The sequence below is a fragment of the Puntigrus tetrazona genome, chromosome 3 (assembly GCF_018831695.1).
Source record: "Puntigrus tetrazona isolate hp1 chromosome 3, ASM1883169v1, whole genome shotgun sequence".
Classification (NCBI taxonomy): domain Eukaryota; kingdom Metazoa; phylum Chordata; class Actinopteri; order Cypriniformes; family Cyprinidae; genus Puntigrus; species Puntigrus tetrazona.
The window spans coordinates 9,243,299-9,255,352 of NC_056701.1; the positions used below are offsets into that span (position 1 = coordinate 9,243,299).

The 12,054-nt window shown below is 39.7% G+C and overlaps 3 protein-coding genes across 8 annotated transcripts in view; 1 reads left to right on the forward strand and 2 right to left on the reverse strand.

Moving 5' to 3' along the window:
- camsap3 (calmodulin regulated spectrin-associated protein family, member 3) overlaps window positions 1-2,359 on the forward strand; it is a 31,414-nt gene extending 29,055 nt beyond the window's left edge. For all 6 annotated transcript variants that reach the window (XM_043235689.1, XM_043235690.1, XM_043235692.1 and 3 more), the window contains one exon: window positions 89-2,359. In XM_043235689.1, coding sequence (XP_043091624.1) covers window positions 89-391 — 303 coding nt within the window. In that variant the 3' untranslated portion in view covers window positions 392-2,359. The remainder of the gene's footprint in view (window positions 1-88) is intronic.
- A 718-nt stretch (window positions 2,360-3,077) lies between these two features.
- Window positions 3,078-7,925, reverse strand: nr5a5 (nuclear receptor subfamily 5, group A, member 5). The gene is made up of 7 exons (XM_043235696.1): window positions 7,671-7,925; window positions 7,071-7,186; window positions 6,801-6,942; window positions 5,574-6,313; window positions 4,091-4,210; window positions 3,436-3,583; window positions 3,078-3,363 (listed from the first exon to the last, which is right to left on the reverse strand). Exons 1-7 carry the CDS (start codon window positions 7,768-7,770, stop codon window positions 3,116-3,118), a joined length of 1,614 nt encoding a protein of 537 aa, XP_043091631.1. The 5' UTR covers window positions 7,771-7,925; the 3' UTR covers window positions 3,078-3,115.
- A 1,087-nt stretch (window positions 7,926-9,012) lies between these two features.
- On the reverse strand, window positions 9,013-11,110 carry soul5 (heme-binding protein soul5). Its single transcript, XM_043235698.1, has 8 exons — window positions 11,016-11,110; window positions 10,839-10,898; window positions 10,663-10,747; window positions 10,445-10,565; window positions 9,862-10,001; window positions 9,607-9,770; window positions 9,402-9,517; window positions 9,013-9,284 (listed from the first exon to the last, which is right to left on the reverse strand). Coding segments are annotated over exons 1-7 (651 nt in total). The 5' UTR covers window positions 11,018-11,110; the 3' UTR covers window positions 9,013-9,284; window positions 9,402-9,438.
- Window positions 11,111-12,054: the final 944 nt, after the last annotated feature.

The following is a 12,054-nucleotide window of genomic DNA, read 5'->3' on the forward strand; positions in this document are numbered from 1 at the left end:
GGCTCTCATGACTCACTGCAGACATATTTGCATGCATGATGTAATGATCTGTTCCGTTCATTTCCATTTTTTTCCTGTCTACGAAAAGGAAATGGAGAAAAGCTCTGCAAACCATTTTCTCATCCTGTTCCGGGACGCTAGCTGTCAATTCCGGGCGGTTTACACGATGAACCCAGAAACGGAGGAGATGGTTAGGCTCACAGGTATCGGGCCGCGTGTTATCAGTCCCACTATGGTAGAGTCTATCTACAAGTACAGCTCTGACCGCAAGCAGTTCACGGCCATCCCGTCCAAGACCATGTCCATGAGCGTGGATGCCTTCACCATTCCCAACCACCTATGGGAGCGCAAGCGCCCGGGAACCCCAAAGAAGCTCGGGACCCCAAAATAAAGCCTGCTGGAAATGCCAACTATGCCTGAGCTGACCACATCACCCTGGGTTTCTGTTCCCACTCCAGCAGAGTAGCGGGGCACAGTGGAGTGCATGCCTGGAGAAGGAGTGGGGTAACAAAAAAGAGCCCTAATACAGAAAATCCTAATATAAAGTGCCCTCAGAGGTTCATGCCGGGTGACTGTGCAGGTCAAGTTACAAAGATCTATTTAGAAATCTTCATTGCCATTTTCTTAAGGTAACTCAAGTCATAAGGGCCTGATTGGTTTTCTAAGATTGTACAAAACGTATCCTTGGCATTTTAGATGCAACTTTCCAGTCTCACCTTTCAAGTAAAATGAATGTCCTCCAGAAAAAGATCCTCAGAAATGTTACTATCTTCCAACTCCTTCCCTCCTTTACTCACTGAACTGGATCCATTGACATGTAAAGGATGCCCCAGATGAAATCGGATCTTTGCTCTTTGATGAATGTAGGGCACAAACCAACACAGGCCTTCTTATCGTCTGTTTTTTGTCATCAGCTTCTCAGTCGTAAGGGTCTGAATGTAGAACTGTATTACAAAGGGGCACAGCCACTCTCCAGCGGAAAAGTCCCACGCTGCTGTCCATTTAGAGTCTGTCTTGCTCTTTAATCAAACCGCCCTGTCGTTTGGCCTTCCTAAAGTCAGTCGCAGACATCTGGATGTTTGTTTTCTTAATGCTTCGGACCTAATCTAACTGGATCACTCATGGTTTTGGACCTCAGGAGAGCATGTTAAAGACTCAGATATTTTTCCTTCCCATTTGCTTTAATGAAGAATGAATGAAAAAGCGAAAAAATTGCCAGAACGTGCTGTCGATTTCCATTAACGATACTCAGAAAATGAAGGAAGTCTTTTTACTCTGTTTAGCTGTAACTGGAAAAATAATGTAAGAAAAAAAATCAAGCCTGATTTAATATACTGTATATTTGAATGCTGTTTATTGCTGATTCATGCATAATTTTTTTTTTGACAATGATTTGTATATTGTGGCGATTTGTAAGCAATGAATAAGCTACCCTGCTGCTTCACTACTAGAGCTGGATGTGCTGGTGTGAATGGGTGTGTGAACGGGACCGGGGACAGAATGAGACAGATGGTGAGAAACAATAAAGGCAAATCTGATATTAACTCTCACTCATGTACCCAGAGCTGAATGAACAAGTAACGAGTAACACATACTTACATCCCAACATGCAGCAGCATATAGTGATATACCAATAGTGAACACCAACAGAAAGTGACATTAAAAGGAAGTGATTAAAGGCAGATGAGCAGCCCTGGTGTCTCCAGCCTTAAACGGTTATGTTGTTTCTATTACTATGATCTATGAATAGTCTCCAAACTGTCTAACTTGGCCTTATTCGTTTCTTGGATGGCTTGAAGTTGTCTTTTTTGTAATAAAAGGGGCATTTAGTCTGTTTTTCTTTATCAAAGCACTAAAACAACTGATTCAGTCAGGCCACCCTTTCCTGTCTTTGGGGAATCAGATGAAGTACTTCACAGATTCGCTGTAAAGATGTACATATTTTTGTAAAGAGCCAAAAAAAAATCATTTTTGAAATGATTGGATGATATGTTTCTGTGTCAAATGAATGGGAGGATGTGTGTTCGTGTGTCGGTTGCATGCGTTTGTCTGTCGGGTGAAACATGATGGTGTAATGTAACTGGATTCTGTGCAATTCTGTAGAATGTTAGGTCACCTAAAGTGTATTTATTGGGTAAGGATGAGCTAGAGTTTTCTGTTTTAGTTTGAGATTTTATTATTTATGTTCTGGCAAATGTGGTGATTCACTCGTTCATTTCAGAAAGCACATTAATGTTTTGTATTTTTCTTTTACTGTTTCCATGTTAATGTTGGTAGATTTAGTTTTCTCCCAAATTCTTTGATTATGGATCAATCCCATGTGACAGGATTAGAAAAATAAAATTTTTAAATAATCCCAGTTATTTCTCATCGTCACTGATTTTACTTAAGTTCTACAAGTTACATACATTATATCAACTTTTGTTGCCATTGTGAACATTTCTTTTTACTTTTAAACATAGCGTTTTTACATGGCCATGCCGGTTTTTTATGTTCCTATTATTCCTACTCCCTTTTAACGTGGGTGAATGTTAAAACAGTCCCGGTCATATTTCACTTCCAAATAAATTGAAACCATGTGATCATTCTTGAGTAGAGTCTTTTTACTAGAAGTAATAAGTTACATTAGTAATTGTTTCTTTTAGGCAAAACGTTTTTCTTTTTGAAGTGAAATATGACCTGGACATGTTCTTGATGGACTTCATAATCTTTAATCTATAGCTGCTTTCTAGACACAGGACACATGATATCAAACCATAGAAATTTACATATACAGGCACTTTTATTGGAAACAAACTGACGCAAAGAGTGATGAGTCTCTGTGACTGAGAGGTTAGACTCTTTTTGGTTTTGTTTTTTGTTTTTTGTGGCAGTGTTTGTATGCTTGAATTTTTGACTGGACGTGATCTATAACTGTAAGGTGAGTGGTTAAAATAACGCATATGTGCTTTACATCTCATACCATCACAATCCTTACAACTACTGTCTGTTTACCTTCTTGTTAAATAGTACATAGTGCCAGCCAACAATGGCAACTGAATTTGTTCAGCGCTCAAAACTATTACAAACTACATATGAAAGGATTTCCGAAAACAGGTTTTATTTTTAATTTATATCATGTGTGCTTAGCGTGAAGCATTTCAGTCAGCAAAGAGTTGCAAGGCAGATCTCCCAGCAGGTGGCGCTGATACAGGTATTCCTCCACCTGCAGGCTGATGCTGCGCACCTCTGGCAGACGGAGAAGCAGCTGTCCAAACTTGTCAGTCTGACCTGGATGGGTTTGCATAGTGTGGTCCATCAAAGCCCTGTTTACACGCTCTTGAGTTTGTTCTACCTGCCTCCGGTCCTGTACTGATTTAACATCTGCAAAACACATGACCCTTACAACACCGGTCCAACATGACTTGTTCAGATGAAAAGGAAAAAGAAACCCACCTGGGTTGAATAGAACCAGATATTTGAGACACACAAACTCTTCTCTGTCTAGTTGTAGTGACTTAAGCTTGGAGACAAGGTCCTGAGCTCTGGACACCAAACTACTGAGAGTTGCCCCAGCCTGACTGAGGATGGTTGATACTTCAATCTGGTACAATAAAAGCAAGTCAAAGAGAATGCAAAGACACCTAAACAGTCATTAAACTGTAACTATGAAGTGCAGCATTGCCCAGCCCTGTTCCTGGAGGCACTCCAATGGTACAAATTTCCCAACTCTTCTTAATTCATACCACCTGATTCAACTCCTCAGCATATTAGTACAGACTGAAACAGATAGGTCAGATAAGGTAGACATCTAATATGTAGGGCGTAAATATTCATGCACATCTCGTTAATCTACGCACTTAAAGCGGTGCACTATTGAGTTCAGTTTCGAGGGTGATACATTTGCTATACTGAACACAATGTTGCTTAGCTTGTCAGTGATTTACGGCTGCTGCTCCATTAAACAGGTGATGTAGATTTACTGCTAATTAAAGAAGCGGCTGTACTGGTGAGTTTAGCATACAATATATTGCCCAGCCTTACTAAAATGTGCCCTGTTGGAGTGGGACAGAGTAGGGAAATGCTGGTTCAGTGTTAGAGCATTCCTTACCTGTTGCCCAGTAATCAGACAGATGCTGCCATCTCTCCCAAAAGCCACCTGCCTGCATAAGTGATCCAGGACAAGAAGCTCACTCCAGCAGCTCTGCAGTAACACCATTTGATCCTCCACCTGCAAAAGATCAAGTACTCTTGTTATGCAGCATTGGACAGCTTAGACCAATGATTCTCAACTCTGGTCCTTGAGGTTCACTTTCCTGCTGAGTTTAGCTCCAACCTTGATCAAGTAGTATTATAGCATATAATATAATAAAACCATATAATATATGGATAAATAGCATATATTTATTTAATGCCATGTTAAATTGGGCTATTTTCATGACAAAACAATTTAAAAAAATACAAGTATGCAACCTCGATCAAACTTACTTCTTTGATTGGGGTTGGAGCTAAATGAGTTGAGAACCCCTGAACAAATCTGTCCTGAGTATCCCCAACCACCACATATTTTGTATGTCTCTCTCATAGGCCACACCCAATTCAAGTCTTGTGGATTTGACTAATTAGCTAATGCGTTAATTTAGGGAGAACAAAACAAAACATGCTGTGATTGGGGGGTCTCTAAGACCTGTTTAAGAATCACTGACATAGACAATTTTTTTAGAAAGGCAGGTTTTGGAGGGACACTGTCATGAAGAGTTTAGTTCCAACCCTAATTAAACATGCCTGAACAAGCTAATCAATGTTTTTAAGTAAACTACTGGCAGGTGAGTGTGTGTGTGTTTGTGTTTGTTTTCTCTCTCTCAGAGTTGGAGCTAAACTCTCTGAGCTGTCGTTGTTGGAAAAAGTCACAAACGTTAACCTCTTGTCTGCTTACAGTGGAAATATGTGTTGTTTTTGGACCCTAGGTGTAAGCATGGGATGCTGGTATCACCGCTGGGCTTCTAAAAGAGGGAGATTTCTCATTCAACTAGGAAGGCAATACTACTCCGCAGTTTCCCCAGCAAGTTTTGGTAGTGGTGAACATGGCCCTGGTGCTCCACTACTTAGACCAGGACTTGCCATCTTAAACCAGGTTGGTACAGTCACCAAGATCTTGTCAAGTAGCACAAGGCTCTGAATCAACATTTTAAGCAATAAACCAAATTTTAGGCATGCAAAGGGGTAGAGTTATGGTTCGCCTTGGGGTTGACATTAGATACACACACCAATCTTATCAACCAGCAATTGCCCTGTGATTTTAAGCTCCAAACCCAAGTAAAAAAGCCTGAGCCAGCTAATCAAGGTCTTACTAGGCATACTAGAAACGTCCAGGCAGTGTTGAGGGAACGTGGAGCTAAACTCTACATGATCGTGGAAGCAATGATGTTGTAAGACCAACAAAAGATGGTGATTCAGAAATTGTATGGGTAAAACACAGTGACCAGCTCAGAACAACAGACACATTCGTACTGGTCTTTTCAGCAGTGATATTGAAGATAACACTAACAATTAACACATCCACTGTATGTGTGATCATGTGCAAACTCCTCTACCTTAAGCTCCTTAAACAGTGTGCTGTTTCTTGCCCACTCCACCAGTCCAAACAAAGTCTGGTCAGCCATTTTGCACATGATGCTGAAGGTATTGAGGCGGTCATGTTTTCCTCGGCAGGCCTGTTCTCTTTGGAGGCTCGCTAACACCCGTGTGCAAAGCTGCTTCTCATCTGGCTCAGCTTGTAGGAGCTCGTTGAGGAAGTATGAACTAGGGGTTGGAGTTGAACTGGGTGTCAAGTTCTGTGCTGGTGTCGGGGTGGAACTTGGAGTTGAGGTTGGCGTGAGTGTAGGTGCAGATGTGGAGAGAACTGTAGGAGAGATTGGAGCAGGGGGTGTCACAGAAGCAGGGCTGTAGGTAAAGGGGAGCTCTCTTTTCTCTGGAGGGTATCCATGGAAGCCTGGATAACACATTGTGTGGAAATGTAGGGTTGGATCAGACAGTGTCCGGTCTCTGGGTAGGGTGCAGTCCAACAGCATGGGAAACTCAGATTGGCTCATACTGTGATGAAAGGCCTGAGGAGGATGGTAATGGTCAGAGCCAAGAGAAGCAGGGGAGGGGTTGAGGACATGAAAATCGTGAGGTACAGCAGGGACCAGTGCTTGTGGTCCCTCTATTTTGACTCTGTAGGGGGCAGTGTTTGTCTGGTGATGAGTCCCTCTTTGCTGTTTCAGTTGCCTGTCCCGTCGGTACAAAGGTCCAAACTTGTTTCGCCCACCCCTCATTCTGTCTGCGCGAACAGCTGTGACAAGTAATATTACAATTAAATAAATCACTCACTGTGATGTTCAAAAGAGCATGAAAAATTCTGACAGTTCTTAATTGTTTCTTAACCCAGTTCCTGAAGGCACACCAACATTAAACATTTGCCATTTCCTGCTAATCAAACACTTTCAATTCATCAGAACTTTAGTAGAGACATCAAAAGCAGAAGTGGACTGGACGGTAAGGTATACATTTAAAAATGTGCAGTGGTGGGGCTGCATTAAAGTTGGTTAATTTTAACAAACTTTTTTTTTTTTTTTTTTCTGCTTATGCGCAAACGACATTTTTCCCTTTACTGTGTCATCAAAGATTGCTATTGCAATGGTTTATTGTTTCAAAGATAAGTGGGAACAAGATCAGAGCTATCTTGGATGGCTAATATCTCAAACACAATAACTGCGTCTTATTTTAAAGAATTGAAGAAATCGCTACGTAACTTATGGGCCGAATGGTTGCAAGCATACCTTCTTTCTTCATGCCAACAGCTAAACATTTCTGAAAGCGGCAGTAAGGACATCGTTTCCTCTGGGCTGGGTCCATGGGGCAGCACTGTGCATCTGAACACGTATAGCGCTTGTTATTCTGTACAGAGCGCTTAAAAAAGCCCTGGTGAGAATATTTGCCTTTTAGTGTTTAAGAATTAATTAGGATATAATAGTAATAACAAATTTATTATTTATTTTGGATAGCAATTATTCTGTGCTTGTGAGTGCCTAACTGATGGTACAGCTTACCTTACAGCTCTCGCATGTGAGTAGACCATAGTGATATCCTGACACCCTGTCACCACACACCGGACAGCCCTCCTCTTGAGTTGCCCTACCGTCTGGGTCTGGTTTTAACTCCTGAGCTAAGGGACATCACATTTATTGTAAATGTAAGCGTTAATGGCTCTTTATTTCTTAAAATAACTCCTTACTTGTCACCTTCACGAAACGGAAAATGCAAACCAAGAAGCCTACTGTAAGTGGGCTGTAAGGTTGAACATTTTTATGACCGGTCTATCTGATAAATTGGGGGTTGCAGTCTATTATCTCAAATAGGCTTAGTCTCTTATCACTTGATTAAACATTGAGATATACGGCTTACATAATCCTTACAGTTTGATTATTTTCAGCAGCAGTCAAAAGATAAAACATTTCTGACTAAATGTTCTTTGGATTTGCTGAAGCAGATTGAAGATCCAACCGTAGGACAAGTTTTTGGAATTTCGCAGCAATTCTTATGGAAACTGAATTAGCAAACATTTGAAGTCCGTGACTATGCTCAAATTGTATTGCATTAGCAATTAATGCTATCGCTAAATCCTTCTCAGGATCTGAAGTTCTACTTACATGTTGACGGTCTCGCTTGTGACACAAGGTCCTGTGCGTAATTGGCAGAGTGGAGGGCAGTGGGCTGGGGGTTATCCAGAGGATAGTTTGAGATGTTCATGGTCCATAGGAGAGGGGTGGCACGGGTCACCGTAAGCTGTCATTCATAGCTGTACAGGCCTCCAGGACTCGGAGCAGGACAGAAAGCAGGCACAGACACGGGCTGTCTCAGAGATGGTGTAAAGGCCCTCAGTTGGACTTTGCTCCATGCTGAGGGTAATAAACCTGAGTCTGTCACACCTTCCCAACAAGCAAGATCTCATTCATGCAAGGTGCATTGCAGGAGCAGAATATATCGAGGAACGGACTCAACACAAGAAAATAAACACAAAAATATCTGATGCTGAAATACTTGTGCATCCGTTCTTAAAAGTGCCAAATGAGTCTTTTTAAATTTATCATAGAGATTCATTACAGTCTTCTTCCTTTTTGTTCTTCCATATCTATTTCTATACATTTAAGCAGATAGGTGCATTGAAGTGTAATATACAGTACTTTCATATCTTTTATTAATAAGTAAGGCTCCAGCACCTTCAATTACAAAAAAAGGAGTCTAGTTATGTTGATGTAAAAAGTAAGTACAGTGATGAAGGGTCTGATGCCTAAAGCCATAAAACAGTTCAAGGGTGACAGATTAACTTGAGCTTTGAGAGGGAGGGAAAAAAATACACCTCCTTTAATTTTACAGAATGTGATGTCTTAAATGTTAATGAAATGGGAATGTGTGGAACAGCGAAGGATGAGATCAGTCTTTTCAGATTGTTGAGACAAATGACATCGAAAATATAGAGAAACTTTGTTCACTAAGAGTAAAGCTGCTTGGTCGATTATTTTCTGTCTGGAGATTGTCAAGCTTAGATACCAGCCTTAGAAGAATGACCCCAAATCCCACCCACAACAAGCATGTTTACTTGACACTAGGTGGCAGTGTAATTCGCAGTTTTACTTTGTTGACATATGGGTTAGGTCACATATCAACTGAATCAGTTCAGCACTTTTTATGATACTTGGGTGGGGTGGGGGGGATATAAGTACAATTGTTTCTACATAGTAAAGTGCATAATATGTTTGTAGTAAGTTTGCATATGTTTTTGTATCAGATTTGATACGTCAGGTTTGTACGGCCTTTATGGTGTTATGCAGTGAGAAAATGAAGCCAAAAAATGAAATAGTCAACTGAAATTTCTCTATATCCCACAACTTAGTAATAGGATTTAATATTTAGATTGAGATTTTTTTTTTTTTTTTTAGACAGCAGCAGCAGCAGCAGCAGCAACAACAACAACAACAAAATGCAAGATCATTACAATATTTTTTTTTATTTTATTTTTTTAAACAAATGTTTATAACATGCTTATAGACCAAATATTATACCTTGGAGTATTTATTTTTTAATTTTTTTTTGAAGGTTGCCTGTTTTTTGGTATGTTATCTATTAAACCAAAGCAAACCCTTTTACAGTATATGTTCTAATGGTATAATATACAGTGCGGAGTATGTATCCTATACGCAGTAAAAAAAAAAATTTTGCATGCTATGACTACAGGAGTAATGCAGTTCTGCGCTCAGTGACCTCTGAAAAAGAAATAAATGTGTAGTCAATAAATGTCTAGACATTAGACAGATGTTAATTATCGGATGTTTTCTATTTCATTTATTCATTTTAATTAGTTTTCTTATTGAATCCTTTACCTTTTAGAAGACACTTTAGAGAGGAAGCTCAGAGAAACTATTTACTCTTCGGGCACACAGGCTCACCCTTAACAATAAACCATGCCTCATTGTGTCGGTTCACAATCTTCAATGGGCTGAAAAACACGCATACACAAAACAATAAATGTAAGAATTACTCAAATCAAAGAATATTACTAGCAGAAAGGAGGTAAACTAAGTGCACCTGTTATAGCCGACATTATAGTGGTAGTCTGTCTCATAAGTCGCTTGCACATTATTCAGCGCCGTCTTCAGACTATCGGTCTGTGATGTGACCACAGGTGAAAACATCCAGCCCCCGTAGCTCTTGACGTATACTTTCATATCTGGAGTGTTTGTTAAATACACCTACAAAAAAAGTGCAAGAGCAAGTTCTTAATAAAAAAATAACAAAACTTTCAGTGAAATAGAAATCACAGAAAATATCAAAGAGACTTACAGAGGGATCAGTAGGTTTGGGTGGATTGGCCTGGTGTTTGGAGGGAAGGAGGAAGCTGAGGCCATAGACGGATGACTGCCACAAGCTTGCGCTATCATTGACTTTAATGAGGACCGGTGCAGTCATGTCAATCTTTGCACCTAGAAAATAAGGGTTATAATTTGATTATGTGGATAAATTTGATTTGTTTGTGGGGAACCTGCTTCCAGTGAACGCTGTGGGTTGTGATTAGAAGTAATACAGCTCCGACCGGAAAATGAAATCAATTTTCTACCTGTCAGATTGTGTCTACACATACCCCCAAACCTGCCCTTAATGGAAAAAAATGCAATAATGGAAAAAGTAGCAATTATTGTCGTACAATGTGACAAAATATTACGCTGTATTGATGCGGGCCTGTCCAGTAGCCCCATACGTATCCCTTCCAGCCCAAAACGTTTGAGGCCGGAAGAAAAACGAACATAAACATCGAAGAGGAGTATGAGAATGAGCGGATTTTCATTTTCAAGTCCTTCAAAGGTTTTAATGTCTTTTTTAAGATGTTTGGTCCTCTTGCAGTGAATGTAACCCCAAACAAACTCACCGGCCTCATTTTCTCCGGTGATGTATTTATAAAGCTTCCTGAAGGCCTTTGGAGTTGCAATTTCCATGAAATAGGATTCAACTTCTGTGCTCACCCACTTAGCAGCCTCATAGTGTCTTACCTGTAAGAAAAATAAAAAAAAAAGCACTTCATCTCATCTGTTTGAGCTTGTCTTTTGAAATTTTAGTCATCTCTTTACTCTCATGTTCGTGTCTCACCTCATAACCATCTCCTTCACAGACCACGTCAAACAGAAAGCACTCTTTTGTCTCCGTGCAGTAACTGGATTCACTAGAGGAGTCCCTGAGAGATGCGAACACAATACGTTAAACTTGACCTATACACAATCTCTGGCTATTCTACAGCTGCAAGGAAGGAGAAAAACGAATCTCACCCAACTCTCCCGTCTACTGTCACTGCAATGAGCAGCACAATTACCCCCGTCAGACAAAACCTTTAAAACATTACCAACAGATTAATGAGCTTACTTTTAGGGAGCTCTAGCAGCAACATGTTCGAAGTCATTTTTATGGTGCTGCTGTGGTTTATACAGCAGCGTACGAGTACTTACATGTTGTAGCTCGAGGAAGTATGCACATGTGCGTCTGCAAGCTGTTATTTATACATGTAACGTTATGAAATCTGTTCCCTCCTTCAAGACACGCCCCCACACTGCAGTCATGTAAGCATGTTAAGTAAGAGTTCATGTCATCCACTAGGGACAGTATTTCATCTTCATTTTTTGGATTATTTGACTGTCAAATAGCCATGAAATCTCAAAATAATGATTCCACAAGTTTTGTTGTTGGAAACGTCTTTCCGCTATAAAGATTGCATATTGTCAAACATATTTTCATACTTTGCAACATTTTATTACAGCTCAGCACTGCTTTTTTTTTTTTTTTTTTTGCAGTTGTTTGTGATTTTATACATTCTGTCGAAGACATTGATGTAAAATAAGCAAACAGAACCTTTGACCACAGACTGACCACAGCTCTGTTCACGCTCTGCAGTAGTGAATGTGACAGTCATCCAGATGTTTAAGTAGGCTAAATGTCAAAATTGCTTAACTTTTTTTTTTTTTTTTTTTTTTTTTTTTTTTTTTAAATAGAGTAGAAGAGTATTTTTTCAGGTGACCAACTGCGACTTGAGACTTTGATAAATGGATGGAGGTTGTTGGTCCATACAGAGTCTTTTTTCCTATATTGTTTTAATATCTCTGCAAGCGCATCTAAGTAATGTTTCGATACAGAATTAATTATGGACTCATAGTTTGAAATATAACTAGCGTACCCAGATATTTATATATTTGTCCGATTTCATAATGATTTCAAATACATTTTGAAATAACGCTATAGTCCGAAAACAAAAATAAGTCTGTGTTAAATGGCTGAACACCCCCAAAAATGTATTCGATACCCACATAGAGATTTAATAAAGATAATAGTTCTTTGTGTTCGATTCAGGATATACAAGATTCAAAGGAAGATTCTTTCTCCTCTTGTTGCTTTCTGATATCTTTTAGATTAGGGTTTTGTAATGGTTGGGTGTAGCTGGGTGTCTTGTTTCATGCATTGTACAGTTCACTATACATAAAAAAGCCTCTCAAC